Raw genomic sequence first — 16,662 nt, 5'->3', positions numbered from 1 at the left:
ATGTCCCATGAATGAAGGGATGTGCCACCTCCTGATGGCCAAAGAGGAGCCAGGGCAGGATGCAAAATGAATGGGGGGGGGGGCGTCGTTAAAGTTTTTCAAGGGGACAAAATATATGTTTCCTTTGTTCTTTTTAAACTCCTGTCTTGCTTGCAGCCTATAAGCACCATTTATTTATTTGTATCCCTTTATTATTTTTACAAATGTAAAAATGTACCTGAAGCTATATTATAAGAGGCATGGTGGCACAGTGGTTAGAATGCAATATTGCAGGCCAGTTCTGCCAACTGCCAGCAGTTTGATTCTCACTGGCTCAAGGTCACCTCAGCCTTCCAGCCTTCCGAGGTCGATAAAATGAGGAGCCAGATTGTTGGGGGCGATAGGCTGACTCTGTAAACTGCTTAGAGAGGGCTGTAAAGCACTAGGAAGCGGTATATAAGACTAAGTGCTATTGCTATTGCTATTTTCATAAAATGTCCTACCCCAGGGTAGTGGAAAACCAACATTGGGTATTAAGGGATGAGGGGTTACAGGAGGCATCAAAAGAGATCATGGGGCATTGCTCAACCCCGTAATAAAAGCTAATTTCAACAAGCTTTCATGCACCAATGCCTGTGGGTGTCCCTTACTTGCATCCAAGCATACATTTTTCCTTTTGGCATACTATTGCTAGCCTACCTACTTTCCCAAACAGGTTTCTAGCTCCATGCCAACAGACAAATTTTGTCCATTTGACCTCAGTCACCTGATTCCATCGTTGTTGGCTGACAATAAGGGAAATATGCAGAAATGACCTTCCCTAACCTGGAGTGTTTTCAGGTGCATTGGAATGTAACCTCCCATTATTCTGTTAACCACCTTGCCCGAGGATCTTAGGAATTGAATGCATCAAGAGCTCAAAAAGTAGGGGAAAGATTGCTGAGGGTGAGGCTAAAAATGCTTCTTGCCACAGGCTGAGGTACCCAGGAAGGAGCAGCCTGGAGAGCAAACTGGAAAAGGAACAGGCTGGAGTGACACCAGGGCAGGTAGAAGTCGATTTACAAGAAAAACGCCAGCGCTGTTGTCAAAGGAACTGCCTAGGAAGGCTGAAGAATCCCCTTCTCAGTAAAGATAGATAGATAGATAGATAGATAGATAGATAGATAGATAGATAGACAGATATATAGATAGATATAAAAAGGTAAAAGGTAAAGGTTCCCCCGCACATGCGTGCTAGTCGATTCCGACTCTAGGGGCTGGTGCTCATCTCTGTTTCAAAGCCGAAGAGCCAGCGCTTGTCCGAGGACGTCTCCGTGGTCATGTGGCCGGCATGACTAGACGCCAAAGGCGCACGGAACGCTGTTACCTTCCCACTGTAGTGGTCCCTATTTTTCTACTTGCATTTTTACGTGCTTTCAAACTGCTAGGTTGGCAGAAGCTGGGACGAGTAACAGGCACTCACTCTGTTACGCAACACTCAGGATTCGACCCGCCAAACTGCCGACCTTCTGATCGACAAGCTCAGTGTCCTAATCTTAAAGATGGGTTCCATGTGGCTGAATTGCAGAAATGCAGGCTGCTTCTTAGAAGGCAAGAGTACAGTTTCCTGCTTCTAAGAAGTAGCGTGTTGTTGCCGCGGTTGACGGCGGCGCCCTCGGGAGAATTCATTTCACACCCTGACGACTACTGTTCTGGCTGAACAGGTCTAGTCCGTTCCCCACCCCGATACCCAGCTAGAGGGTGGAGATCATCAGAGGCAGCAGGGGGGGATGGGCACTGCGCTGTCTGCGAGTCAGAGATGACGTACCGTTGAGGGAATGCTTTGGCACAAGGCCTCCCAGGGTAGCCTTTTGTGCCCACTTGGGTGCCAGGGAAACCAGCAGGGCAGAAGAAACACATGTCCCCTGCTCATTCCCTTTGAAAAGAACTCTGCATGATGAGGTGAAGGAGGTCCAACTCACCCTGTCTAGCATTATTGCAAATACAGAGGCACTTCACAAGCTGGGAAAAAACCCAACTTTCTGTCCCAAATCAGCTCTTCTCTTCCAGTCCTGACGTCTGCTCAGAGGGAATAGCTTGGCATCTAACCAAAGCTGCATTCCATTCAAGCGGGGAAACAGTCCAGCGCGTCAGAGTTTAAAATCTGGAAGTTTTCTTCTTAAGGTATCTTGATGGGTATCAAGAGTGATGGGACCACATTAATTCCCATCACGACTTGCAACTTGGTCATGCTGGCTAATGGTTGAGGCCCAAACCATCTGGAATATTGGCCGGTATGTTCCTGAGCTAGGCCATCTGAGAGAGACATGGCTGCTGCAAGCCACAATTCCTGGGTTACATTTGGAATTAAACAGGGAAATGAATCGTATTAAGTAAGCCCTAGTTAGAAGCACTAGGAAGCTGGACTAATGGACTACAGGTCCCTTAGTTTATGTCATGAGGAAGATGGAAGTGGTTAAAAAGTGTGAGAGACAGAAAGAAGTGAAGAGAGAGAGGGAAGCATGGAAAACAAACCACTCCATAAGGCAAACTCACATAGATAAGACCCGAATAGTAGCGGTCCTTCAAATTATGCAACACCGAGGCTTCATTGAGGCAGGTCAGTTCTGCCATGTCTTCCACCTTGGTAAATTTGGGTGGGTTCATCTTCTGGATGTCATCTTTGGCCACCAGCATCTGACGCCCATTCTCAGCAAGTTCCACCAACATCTCATCTCCCCGTTCTTCACGCAACCCAGCCGCCTCAAAGCCATGGCGTTCAGACGGGACCCACACCAGGCGTTTGGCCGTCCAATCAGCTTGTGAGGCTGGATTGCCTACATGGTTCCGGTCCACAAACAGGTATCTCTCGGCGGTGGCGTCACCCCGTTGTACAGGGGTCCGGACAGCCATGGCTGAAAAAGGAGAGGGAAAAGTCCAGGAAAAATTAGGCACTGATGGATGCTATAATCTTTAGTCTCAGTTCTAGTATCATAATGCTAAATTCTCCATGTCCCTTAAATGTGACAGCTCTCTATAGACCAGGGGTCTTCAAACTTGGTCCTTTCATGACTTGTGGACTTCAACTCCCAGAATTCCTCAACCAGTGTGCCTGGCTGAGGAATTCTGGGAGTTGAAGTCCACAAGTCATGAAAGGGCCAAGTTTGAAGACCCCTGCTATAGACTATTCCCTACCTTTCTTATTTAATTTAATTTAATTTAATTTAATTTAATTTATCAAATATTAAAACTGCCCATCTCCCTCACAGAGGGACTCTGGATGGTGCACCTTTTATTTTAACCTCATCATACCAGAATATCCCCAGAAAACAGTCATCTATGCTATAATATTTTTTCAACAGTTTCAGCAATTTTTATACTTTCGGTTGCTTTCCCCAAACTCAGGGACGCAAATGGACAGAAAAATTGGAGTGGTGCAAGAGAAAAGAGATGGAAGTGAAATATTTGTAGCTTTTACTTGACCTCAGAATGTAAACTTCTCCCAAACCTTTAGACTTCTTATATAAACACCCTCACGCCAACAGAATGTATTTGCAAAATAATGACTAGGAAGTAAAACCAGGGGGTTGAGAGAAGGTGGAAATGAAGACAGCAAAACAGGGGTGGGCAAGTATGGCAACTTTACAGCCTGTGGACTTCAACTGTCAGAATTCCTAAGCCAGCTGGCTCAGGAATTCTGGGAGTTGCAGTCCACTCGTTGTAAAGTTGCCATACTTGCCCCCCTTGCAATAAAAAGTGCATGGAGTCAAGAGCTATCTAGTTCCAGTGTACTCTGAATTGAGATATATGAAACACATTATTTTCTATTTTGTCTACCGCTACTCACCATGGCTGGGAGACAGTCTTAAATACAGGTAGTCCTTGTTTTATGACGATATGTTTAATGACCATTCAAAGTTACAAAGGCACTGAAAAAAGTGACTTATAATCATTTTTCACACTTACAACCACGGTAACATCCCCACGGTCACATGCTCAACATTCGGGCGCATGGCAATTGACATGTATTTATGACAGCTACAGCATCCCCTAGTCATGTGATCACTGTCTGTAACCTTCCCAGCAGGCTTCCAACAAGCAAAATCAATGGGGGAAGCCACATTCGCTTAACGATGCATGATTCACTTAACAACTGCAATGACTCACTTAACAACCGAGGCAAGGAAAGGTAGTAAAATGGAGCGCAACTCACTTAACAAACTGCCTTGCTCAGGAAGGGAAAGTTTTGGCTCAGTTGTGGTTTTAAGTCGAGGACTATCCGTAACAGATTTTCCTGTAGTCCCTTTTCATCATCACTTGTCCTCCCTTTTACATAAAAGCACAAGGAAAAGCTTTGTAAAGAAAATTGTCATATTTTGGAAGATATGGCGCCCGATCTTCGCTCCTTTCGCCGCGATCTGAAGACGTTTTTGTTTGCACAAGCCGGCCTGGCCTGATGGGGGATTGGTGGGGTTTTATTCTTGTATTTTTATTGTAGTATTTTTGGGGTTTTTTATAAATGTAATATATTAATTGTTTTAATGGGCAACTATTTAATCTCCTTTTAATATTTGTAACTTTGTATTTTATTCTTGCCCTGTGAACCGCCCTGAGTCCTTCGGGAGAAGGGCGGTATAGAAATATTATTATTATTATTATTATTATTATTATTATTATTATTATTATTATTATTATTATTATTATTATTATTAATAATAAGATCCTAATTTTGTATGCCATTCTTGGCTGGGCCTGAACTTGTGAAAATAAGAAGAATGCAGATGGTGTTAGCCATTTGAGTTATGTACACAAAATATGCAAACTCCAGAAAACATTCTGCATGCGCATTCAAGCCCATGTGACAGTCATGGCTCGCTTCCTGGTTGGTGTAAACCAGGGGTGTCAAACTCAATTTCATTGAGGGCCGCATCAGCATTGCGGTTGCCCTCAGGGGGCCAGGTGGGTATGGCCAGGGTGGGCGTGGCCTACTGGGTGGGCGTGGCTAAAGTGCGTATGGCCTACTGGGTGGGCGTGGCCAGCTCTACATCGTTCGCATCGAGGGTGCCTATGGGGGCCTGGGCAGGAGTGGGACAGATCTGAGGGTCTCTGGCAGAAGGAGGGTCTCTGGGCCAGGGCCAAGGCAGAGGGGGCCGTTCCCTCACTGTTTCCAGGATGGCTTCGCGGGCCGCATAAAACCACTTCGCGGGCCGGATCCGGCCCCCCGGGCCTTGTGTTTGACGTGTCTGGTGTAAACTATCATCCTTCCGTACAAAATAAACTGCAGTTTATGGCAGCAAGTGACAGAGCAAAGGCAGGAAGAAATCTTTCCCATACTTAAGGATGTTCCAAAGGCTCTTATCCCTCCTTATCCCTCTCCAACTTCTTTGTTCCTACAAGTTGGAAGAAGCTAAATCTTTTTCCAGCTTTGTTGTCTAGCCACAATTAGCCAAACTCTTCTCAGGAGACTTGACCAGGAAAATGGAAATAGAGTTAAGAAGAAACACCAGAAAAAAAGAACGCAGGCTCCAAATGTAGCTGAAGAATTCCACTTGGCCAGGGATACCAGGAGAGACCAACAGAGGTCCCAATGCTGCCTTTCTAAGTACCTAGGAGAACTACTTTCTCCTCCCTAAAAATCCACACCGCTCTCCCCTCCTGCCAAACAGCCTGGCAAACAGTCCAGACTCTGGCTGATGAGCAAGATTTTCCAGCCCTCTCCCACCCACCCCCTTTCCAGACTCCTGCTGAGCTCCGTGGCTCAGCAGAAATTTTGCCTGCCTTATGTCGCTCAAGCCAGACATGCTTGCCCTTGCTTGGGGGCTCGTTCTGTGACCAGATCCTTGGTTTCTTACTGGGAGAAACCGGAACAATGAGGAGGTAGGTCTCTTTGATCACCTCTGCTCCATCACACCAGCCTTACAACTCAACACCTTCAACACCTATTGCAGCATGCTTAAATCTGCTGATTGCTGTCTGCCCAGGGTCCAAAGCGGGCATGTCGAGACGCAGAAAAGACACCGGGAGCATAAACACCAGACATGTGGGAGCTCATAATAGTTACTCTGCAGGAATGGAAAAAGCGCTCGGTGTAGGCTCCAAGCCACCCAGCTCCTTAATGCCTTCTCTTACGCTGTAGAGATAATTACCGGGACTAATTAAAAAGTGGCTAAAAAGCATTAAGCTATAACTCGCACGCCTTTTAAATAAAATTCACTTGTCAGAAAAAGTGCTACCAAACCCTTCCTAATTTTCCTACTCTGTAGCAAATTGAAACGCGAAGGATACAGGAGCAAAACCTCCAGGAGTCTGTCCTAAAAAGCTGCAGAACAAATTAAGGAAATTATTTCCTAGGCAGGTTCTGAGCTTGGTCAGTGCCTTAAAAGCAGAAATCTTTTTGTATACAGTAGAGCCTTGAGAAGGCTTTGGCTGCACAGCATCCCTCAGCCATGGTTACCATCCCTACAGATAGTCCTCGACTTACAACCGCAATTGAACCCTGAATTTCCCTTGCCTGAGCAAGGCAGTTGTTAAACGTCTACAACGTTGGGGGGTTTTTTTCCTAAAGTTTTTAAGAATTGCTGCTTCTAAGCGAGACAGTTGTTAAGCGGGATTTTTCCCATTTTACGACCTTTCTTGCCCCTTGTTAAGTGAATCCGGCTTCCCCATTGACTCTGATTATCAGAAGGTCACAAAAGGGGATCGCAGGTCATAAAGGTGAGTCAGTTGCCAAGCGGTTGAATTTTAATCACATGACCACAGGAATGCTGTAACAGTTTTCAAGTGCGAAAAGCTGTCAAAAATCACATTGTAACTTCGAATGGTCACTAAACAAACTGTTGCAAGTTGAGGACTACCTGTATTTCCCCAAATGCCCCAACATTATATTACAGAAAATTAAAGTTGTCATTCCCAACCCTCCAGTGCGGGTCATTTTAAGAGGAACTTGGCAGGAGGAGGAAGAGGAGGAGGAGGAGGCTGTGATATAAGAGGAAAGTCTTCAAACAACACATCAGTGCCTTCTCCTCAAATCTGGCCCAGGTCCCATCCTTTGAATTCCACAATAGAAGATAACAGGGACTTCAAAAAACAAAACAAAAAAACAATAACAGATACTCTTTGATCTGCCTCCCTTCTGATCTCCCAATACTTTGTTTTTTACGGAAGAGGCTGCAAGTAACAGGAAAGGCGGGTGTGCATGTCTGTATGGGTTTGTGGGCACGAGTGGACTGGACAAATTAAAAGAGTCCCGGGATAAAAAAGGAGGAAGAGAATTGGTAAAGGGCTAAATGGGTTGGAGTTATGGAAAATGGCTCCAGTTATTCCCAGAAGACCAAAGGGCGGTAAGTGACACCCTTTGGCTTCCAACCAAGACAGGTGCAACGTTGAACGTTCCTGCACCTGGCAACCACCTGCTGAGGCTGCCACACCCCTGCCCAGAACCCAGTAACTCCTACTTGCTTTCAGGTTAACACTGGGCTCTTAAGTGGAGAAACCATACCTGCCGGTTTACACAGCGGTTAATTCTCTATTACCCACAAACGGCCTTCCACAGCTCTGCCAGGAAGCTCAGAAATCACTGCAACTTATTCCCCAACCAGTATATCTCCTACTCCACAGAAAGGCTCACTTGTATTTACCTGGGATTAATTGCTTTCCATGTTCCCAAATGCTTACCAAAAAGTCAAATATTGGTGTCCCAAAGAGGCAACTGGACTTTCTTGTTATTCTTTGAAGAGGTCTCGCTTCTCATCCCAAGAAGCTTCTTCAGCTCTGACAGGATGGTGGGGCTGAATTCTTCAGTCAGAGCTGAAGAAGCTTCTTGGGATGAGAAGCGAGACCTCTTCAAAGAATAACAAGAAAGTCCAGTTGCCTCTTGAAAAAGCACCTTTGGGACAACCATGTCCTAGATGACTGACAATCTCCATAGTCAAATATTGGCGGTCATTCACTTTCTAAACCTACTAGAATTTTTACCCACACATGGCATTCTGTAATGGCCCAGTTCCTACATCTTTTAGAACTTCTTTTTATACACATTTTCCCCTTAGACAGCCCACTTTTTATACATAACCAGCTTTCTCCAGGCTGGTACCTTGTGAAAGTCAGTAATGGATAGCAGAGATTTAAAGGTTGAACTAGAAGCAGGGAGACCTGGGTTCAAGTCTCCCCTCGGCCACCCAGGTTCACTGAGTGGTTTTGGGCAGGTCCATATCTCTCTCAGCCCAAACCACCTCACAGGGTTGTGGTTATAGGGTAGAAACAATGGAGGGTGTGCTGTGAATGTAACAACCAAGTTATGCAAGTACGGTAGGGGAAATTTAATCCCAACATTTATGGGAGGCTGCTACAATTCCACTATCTCCCCCGGCCTTCTGTTATTCCAGCAGAATTCCAACTTTTCCTTTGAAAATCCCAAAGTTTTGGATTACCGCATTTGAGAAACTTGTTTACCAAAAAGTGTGCAAAAATGATGGGTAGGAATTCATTGTCTTTTAACACCACAATTACCAGCTCATGAGGTAAGCCACCCCTGCATTTGGGGCCCAGCCTTTGTGCTCGGAGCAGTCCTGAATCCGAGGCTGCCAAGCCAAATCTCTTTCTAAACAAACTCAGTCCTGAGACGAGCCTCCTCTGTGCACTCATTCACACGCCAACTTCCTTCTCCTCCCAGCTCCCAGCACATTCAATGCTGCCTCCCACTAGGTCACATTCCCACCCAACCTCTGGGGATTGGACAAAACCTAACCAAACGAGTCAGAGGCGAGACAGGCGCCAAGCTACTCAGAGTCCTGCCCAACAGTGCCCAACTGAGTGGCATTAACAAGCCTGGCACTAACAAACCAACGGTGCCCTCCTTGGCTCATTAATCTGATGGGCATTCCCAGGGTGAGGCCATTAAGTGGTGGCAAATAATTACCTCAACCCTCTTGGGGAATTAATGGAGGAGTCCTTTGCTTGACAATGCCCCTCCCCTAGAAATCATATTTCCTTTTTTTTTTTTAAAAAAAAAAAGAAGGAAAGAAGATCCCACCAGGGAACAGGGAGAGAAATGGAAGGAAGTTTGGGACTTCAGGAGATACTCCTCCAGTGTGGCTTTCTAGGTGCTGCAGAACTACATTTCCCAGCATTCCACACCATTGGTTATGCTAGGAACTGTGGTTCGTCAGCCTCTGGACCGTTGTGTGTTATATGTAATTCTCACTTCAACTAAAAACTGAGATTTCCCGCGAAAGAAGCAGGCCCCATACTTAACAACCATCACTGAGCCCAAAATTTCCATTGCTAAGACAGTTGTTAAGTGAGTTTTGCCCCATTTTATGACCTTTCTTGCCACAGTTGTCAAGAGAATCACTGCAGTGGTTAAGACAGGAACACAGTTGTTAAGCGAATCTGGTTTCCCCGTTGAGTTTGCTTGTCAGAAGGTCGCAAAAGGTGAACACGTGACCCCAGGATACTGCAACCGTTGTAAATATGAGTCAGTGGTCAAGCATCTGAATTTTATCATGTGACCATGGGGCTGCTGCAACGGTTATAAGTGTGAGAAAGGGTCATGTCACTTTTTCCAGTGCTGTTGTAACTTCACTAAATGAAAGGTAGTAAGTCAGTAAGGAAAAGGGGGTCCAATTCAGTGCATAGCTTGATATAAAGCTGATATAATCTGAATCCTTTTAAATATATCCTAATGTTCTTTTAATGTTTTGATACTACAGCTCCTATAATCCCTTGCCACTGGCCATGTTGGCTGAGGCTGATAGGAAGTGAGGTCCAAACTGTTGGATGGCCTATGGCTCATAACAATCTCTGGATTTGAACCCATGCAAATGAAACTGTGCGCAACATATTTTCTTGTAAATGGACCCTCATTATCTTTCTCCATCAGTCCTGCAAAGCCTGATCAATGCATCACCTATGGGGCATTTCCTACTCTCTAGCCTGCCTCCTGCAAGCTGCTTGTCAATTCCCCCACTCCGGGCAATGGTGCTCTAAGACTGGCAGTGCCCGCGATGGAATCGCAAGAATGCCCTTGAAAAACCCACAACCCAGCTGGCATTGGCAAACACGGCAACCTGATCAGCAAGGATAACTTCAAGCCCTCGCCTTCCAGGCACCAAATGGACAAAATGAAAAATGTAGCTGGGCGATTTTGGACGAAGGAAAAGGAAATGAGGCGGGGGGGGGGAGGAGGATATAATAAATCTTTGGGACATTTGCATTATACTGAAAAATACAGAGCTTTTAGGCCTAGGGAGCTGATCTAGCCTGCATCTTCCAAAAGGAAGCCACAAGGTATGGCACCATGCCCAGGGGTAATTGGTTCCAAATGCGTCTCCTTCTGGGGTGTGGTGTGGGTAAAAAGGCAAAAAGCACAGATTTGGGCAGAGGTGCCAGTTGAAATATCACATCTTCAAAGCTGCTTGAAGATGAGGAGTCAGAAGGGAGTGGTGCCCAGTATTTAAAGAGGGAGAGAGGTTGGGTGCCAGGACTGCCGAGTTCTCTTGGGCCTGGAGAAGATGGTGTCAGATCAGGATGGACTTGAGTGGGTTAAGAACAGGAACAGGCATCTTGGGGACTGAAGCCTTGCTATAATTGTTAGTTCAGATAACCACAGGAGGTTTTTTTTCCTTGAGATGACTGGAATATTTTTTTGACTGAGGCTGCCTCTCCTATTGCCTTAACCTCTAGAAGGCCGGTGGCCTGAATTGCACACTGGATTTGCTTGATTAGAGCTATCTGGGTTAAGAATGATTCTCCTCTGTTTTTCACCTGTCCAAACTTCTTTTTCCAACAATCGCCCCCTCGACCCCAATGAGAGGATGCAACAAATCCCAGAACATCTCATGCCCAACACAGACCATTCCCAAATGAAGCAGCTTTACTCACTTAGCAGGAGCTCAAAGACTTCCACAGTTATCTTACTGCCATCAACCCAAGAGGTATCCCATATGACTCCATCCATCTCCATTGACCAAGGACTGTATATGTTACTTGCTTAACCTTTGGTGAGCAAGGCGGACTAAGTTTGCCATTAAGAAAAATAAGTGATCTTCCCCTTCGATAAGGCGACGTGTCACACGCCATCAATGACACTGAGAAATGTTAGGGACCACTCTTCCCCTCCCTCCCGTTTACCCATGGCAAAAAGCAACCGGCACAGGCAAGCAAGAACCCATGGCATTCAATCTCCCCACCACATTTGAGTGACACATACAACTGCAGTTGCCAGGTGCAAATAACCAAGCGCACTCGTTGAGTTCAAAGCATAAAAGAGTTTATTATTGCTGCCTACACACAAGAATCCGGTCAACTAACAGTCAAAACTAAATTGGCACTAGATAAGGGTCAACAGAATTCACAGGATCTTGGATCTCTTGTGGCTGCAAAATGACTCCAAACAGATGACACATTTAACTCTGCCTTCCAGCTCAGCCTGCTCATCTCCTACCGTATTATCACTCTTGACTTGTTCCCCATTTGGACTATAACCGAACACACAAACACACACACCTTTTAAGGCTAAAGAAAGAGAGCTATTGTCATTATGGCAGTTATCACTCTCCCAGGTCCAAAGGTAGCACTGATGGCAAAACATAATTGCATTTGATGCAGGATAGATGCCTGGGAAAGAGATAGGGACCCTAAGCCTTCCTCGGGTTTTGCTCCAGCACATCAAATAATGACACTGCACATGCCACAATCCTGATTTTCTTGAACCTTCTAGCCTATTCTTGTTTTCTTTATCTTTTAGATGAAGGCAAAAAAAAAGAGATGAAAGACAAATACAGTAAGCACAGCTCTGCATTTTCATAATGCAGTACAATTATTTCACTTTCAAATTATTCGTTGGCAGACAATGGGTGCCTAAGAATAACTAAGTTATTCCACGGTTCTGTTCCTATAGTACAGCGCTATGTCAGGGGCCACCGTAAAAAGTACCAACTCTCCATTCAATAATTCAACGGCAAACTCACATTCCCATTTCAAAAATACACATTTAGTCAGTCTCCGAGGGATTATCTTTCCCAGGTGTGACCATTTTAACACACGCAGATCAAATTAAGGCAGTGAGATTCAATTGTGTACTCAAGTGAAGCCGATGGTTCTGCTACAAATAGTCAATGAACACTTTTAGAAACCTTCTGAATGCATGTCAGGGCTATAAAATGGGACTAATTTGATCCTCCATGCCAGCCCACAACCAGACAGGCCTCACAATATATTGTCTCTAGAGACCGCTCATATTCAATTTCCTTAAAGTGACATCTCCATCATATATGTCCGTACAAATACCTTCCTTCCTTCCTTCCTTCCTTCCTTCCTTCCTTCCTTCCTTCCTCCCTCCCTCCCTCCCTATCAGAAATCTGAAGTCAGAAAAGCTGCCCTACTCGTGGGAAGGTTGATGTTATCTATAGCAGTGCTTTTTACCATCCCTGTGCTTGCTGAGGATGATGGGAACCATACTTCAGCACACCTGGGGGAAGCACTCACTGAAGAAGACCAAGAGGATTATAGCAAAGGTTGTTCCTTACAGATGGGGCTTTAGGACTTCTTAAAAAAGCAAGCAAAAAGGGGTAAATGATTAAGAGGGTAAGCTTTGAACTTGAGATTGTGCAATACGCAATGTAACACGCAATGAATGCATTAAGGCAGGGAGGGGGGTTTCAAACTTATTCAGACTGTGGAAAGTTTGTTTGTTTGTTTGTTTGTTTTAAAAAAAACATGTTTCTTGAGAACGCCCACTTGAGAGATAAAATTCTAATTATTAAAAACCGGCTACCTTTCACTGATTCTGCCCCCCCCTCCCCGCCCCAGAATCTCGTGGAACTTCAGAGAGTTTTAGGATTCCATATACAATGTTTGGGGAAAAAACCCAAGGGGACAAACAGAAGGAACTTTTGGAAAGTAAGTGGCCGGGCGCCAGGCCTTGCGAATACTCAAAGGCTCTCTGAGCTGACAGTCACTATCTTTATAGCTATCACAGTCCCAGGCTGAAATAACAAACCCACACTCAAATGTGTGTCACTGGCTACGAGGACGTGTGTGTGTGTGTGTGTGTGTGTGTGTGTGTGTGTGTGTAGTTTATGTCTGAGAGTATACAACTTCTGAGCCTGGCCACATGGCTCCTACGCTTCCCCCACCCCCCAGGGGCTACCAGAAGCCTGCTAATTGTTTTCCCAGGCAGTTCATACAGTGCCTCAACGGCTCTAATGCTTTCTGTCAAGATCCCTGTCCCATGGGGGGGGGGAAGGGGGGGCGGGCGAGGGGGGGGCAGAGAGCAGGTTGCTTTCATGGCACTGGCATGCTGGTTGCTGCTATAAATATCAATTGCTTACAACATAACCGGTTGGTGCTCAAGTCCAGCATAAACAAGGCCTAAGGAAAAACCCTCGAGAAACGAAGAAAATCAACCAGCTCTCTTCTCAAGTGCCACGTTCAACCGGATTCTTTAGAACCCACTTCAGAAAAAAGAAAAGAACAAAAAAAATCACTCTTCTAGCCCATTACCTAACCCACAGAGGGGGAAAAAAAAAACCCTAAATCAGCACATTTCTTCTTAAAAAGTGGCTGATTCTTTCACCTTTCCCATAAAGAATTTGCCAGCATCTCCAGCCACAGAAACATTAAAGTACATACATTCCCAATCAAAAATAGAATATTCAGTTCTTCAAATATGTGGAACAAAACAGCCAGCAAATGTCTCAAATAGCACTTAAATCTGATTTGAATAGCAAACGTAAAGGCAAATGAAGCTTTAGATAAAAAAATACCCTACAAAATTGATGTTAATAATTTTCTACTTTACCATTTCTATCATTAAAAAATATATAGTTCTAGAGAGGGTGCTTAATGATCACAAACTTCAAAATTCCAAGCACTGTCAAATTTAATCATTTGCATAGTCTCTCATCCCTTTTCCTTTTGAGACTCAGCACAGAGTTCAAGAGTTTCCACTCTTTTGTTCTCCCATTTACAGAAATTATCTCTAGTTCATAACAGAACTCTATGCCACATAAAATATTTCTCCTTAAGGGCCAGTGTTATTTTCTTTGTAACAGACTAACATTGCTACCCACCTCTGGAATTCACCATTCTGTTGACATAGCAAGTTGCAAATGCTAAACATTCCAGGATCTGGTTTGTTCATTTTGGTGGACAGTCAAATAAAATACCTAATTGGCTTAATTAAATTCAGACTTTTCCCCAGCTGCTTTAAATTTGAGGTTAGACACATGTAGGAAACCTCAAAACCTCAATTTAAGAATGTTCCCCTTTCTCATTCTGGAAAAATACAACTACATTCCTGGAATAGCTAATATTATTTTGAGAACAACACAGAGAAATCACAACTGCTTTGCTGTAAATCCAAAGAATGTGTGCAGCACCCATCACACTTTGCTGCCATGGGATGACTCGTCCATGGGTAGTCTCCTTATTACATGCCTGAACATGGCAGATATATTACATGTAGACAGTGCACGCAATGTCATGAGATTGGAGGGAGGGATGTTGAAAAGAATAGCAGAATAAATAAAGTCTTTGAAACCCAGAAGCCTATCTTAAGTTACTTGGGTGTCCACAGCTAGGCCAAGCCTCTTCTTGTTAGTTAAGTCCTGCAGTATGGATAATATAACAGAAGCTGTAATACATTCTCCTTTGTCATTTCCAAATATCTCCAGATGAAGTCTCCTTCCGTGAAGTCAATTCACTTTATGCCAACATCTCTTCTCATTAAGCTTCATAATTAGACACAATGACCCACTCGGAAAGCAAAAAAAAAAACTTTATAAAGAAAGGCATGGCCTCATAGAGGTTTGTTCTCTCTGGCAAGCACAATAATTTCCACCCCTTCAAAGCAGTGGCATTTTTATACTACCAGTCCCTAGCTGAATGAAGAGAAAGAAATGTCTATCCACAAGAAGCAAAGCTCAGAAGGAAATTTAAGCAGGGATGGAGGAAGGAGAGAGCTGGCTCAGAAAGGACTCTGCAGAAATTTGGCAGCCAGGAAGGGCATAAGGAAGTCTTCCTCAACCATGTATCCTCCTCTCCCAGATGCTTTTCCATAATCTACAGCTAACATGGAAGATGCAGTCTGAAACGTCTGGAGGATACCAGGCTGGGAGAGTTAAGGATGATGAGATGCACACATTTAAAGAATATCTGGTTGGGGGAAACTGACAGATGAATAGTGAAATGGATATAATCAGGTAGCAGAGCCATGAACAACTACAGAGGGAAGGGAATTAAAGGCACAGATTGGTGAACAAAAGCTAGCCATTTACGAACTACTAGACAAATGAGGGCAAGGAAAAGCAGGGGCCCAGTTTCACCATCACGGGCCACAGAAGCGCGACTGGATACAAGCTGACTGGTCTTTTCTCAACTCAGCCCACTTTCAAGGTAGGGTGGATGGGTAAAATCATCAGCAATTTGGATTTATTTATTTTTTAATTAGGGGAAGCAATAATAAAAAAAAATCATCTGTGCCGATTGCACTACCCGGTGCAAGCCAAATGCCATCTTTTCTGCCCTCTGAGGGATTTAATTAAGCTCACCCCAATTAACTGAGAAGGACACACCTCTGCACAATCCATCAGCAATTTAGTCTTGCATACAGTCAAGGCAGATTTTGCGGACCCAGAGGCTCCCCCCTCCCGCCGTTTCTCCAGACTCGCCAAATTCAAGGGGGGGGAAAAAACCCAAAGGAAGACAGCCATACAGAAAATTTAAATTAGAAAAAAACAGAAAAGGAGGGGGAAATAACGAATGAGCTTTACGGTACCTTAGCAGATCACCGAGCGCTACCCGCACGCCTCCAAGGCCCAGCCGCAACTGAGCTGCCAATGGCTAGGGGGAGGGGTCCGGCTGATGTAACCCCGCCCACCCCGCCCAATGGGAGAGGAGAGGGTGTGGCCGCAATGCTGCTCTTTAGGGAGGGGGATCGTGACTGCAAGAAGAGAGGCTTGAAAGGGCAGACCCGCACACCCCTTTGGCGCGCGGGAGGGTGGGGGGATTGACTGACAGACGAGTTCGCCAACCACAGGAAGCAGAGTAGAGGGGGGGCCCTTTTGAGAAGATGAATGGGCTTCTTTATGTGGGAACAGTTGGGGGAGAGCACGGGAGGGGGAAGGGGGGAAGGATGAATGAGGTCTATTGTCTACTGGAGGGGGAGTTAAGATGACGTCAGAGGCTAGACCCTCAGGGGAAGAGGAGGAAAAAAAAAAGCAAACCAGGAGTCTCTCCTCTCCAGTACTAGCTCTCCATCAGGACCCTCCCCCCCTCCTTCTATCGCAGGATCAGATTTCCAAACTTCATACTTTGGAGGCGGGACCGGGGGGGGGGAACCAGCTGCGCAAGAATGACATCACCCAAGGCTACCTGGAAGAGCCTTTCAGATTGCAGAGGAGTCTGCTTGTTGCATCTCTGAATGAGTGCTGCTGGAGCTTCTCTTTCCCTTGCTGATTGGCTTCTCTTACCAGACGGGCTGTCATTCCACGTCATGATTCTTTTGACTTTTTTTTGTTTTTTTTTTAGTCTGTTTCTCAGGAAAATCTTGAGTACAGGCGAGGCTCCCTGTTATAGCATCTAGGTTGGCTTCATGCAACAACCTCTTTGGGCTAATATTTTTTATTTTTTATTTTTATTTTAATTCCATTTATTTATTTATTTATTTATTTATTTAGTTATATTTATAAATTTATATCCCGC

At 44.9% G+C, this 16,662-nt stretch overlaps 1 protein-coding gene across 1 annotated transcript in view; it reads right to left on the bottom strand.

Annotated features, from left to right (window-relative positions):
* Nucleotides 1-15,779, bottom strand: part of LOC308677967 (myosin-10-like) — an 82,660-nt gene extending 66,881 nt beyond the window's left edge. The window contains exons 1-2 of the mRNA XM_081344701.1: nucleotides 15,737-15,779; nucleotides 2,515-2,873 (exon numbers count right to left, since the gene is read on the bottom strand). Of these exons, the coding sequence (XP_081200827.1) occupies nucleotides 2,515-2,871 (357 nt within the window). The 5' untranslated portion in view covers nucleotides 2,872-2,873; nucleotides 15,737-15,779. The remainder of the gene's footprint in view (nucleotides 1-2,514; nucleotides 2,874-15,736) is intronic.
* Between the last annotated feature and the right edge of the window lie 883 nt (nucleotides 15,780-16,662).

The sequence above is a fragment of the Vipera berus genome (assembly GCF_964194415.1).
Source record: "Vipera berus genome assembly, chromosome: Z".
In the NCBI taxonomy this organism is placed as follows: Eukaryota; Metazoa; Chordata; class Lepidosauria; order Squamata; family Viperidae; genus Vipera; species Vipera berus.
Note: the sequence above shows the minus strand (reverse complement) of the source record. Positions and strands in the feature narration are given on the sequence as shown.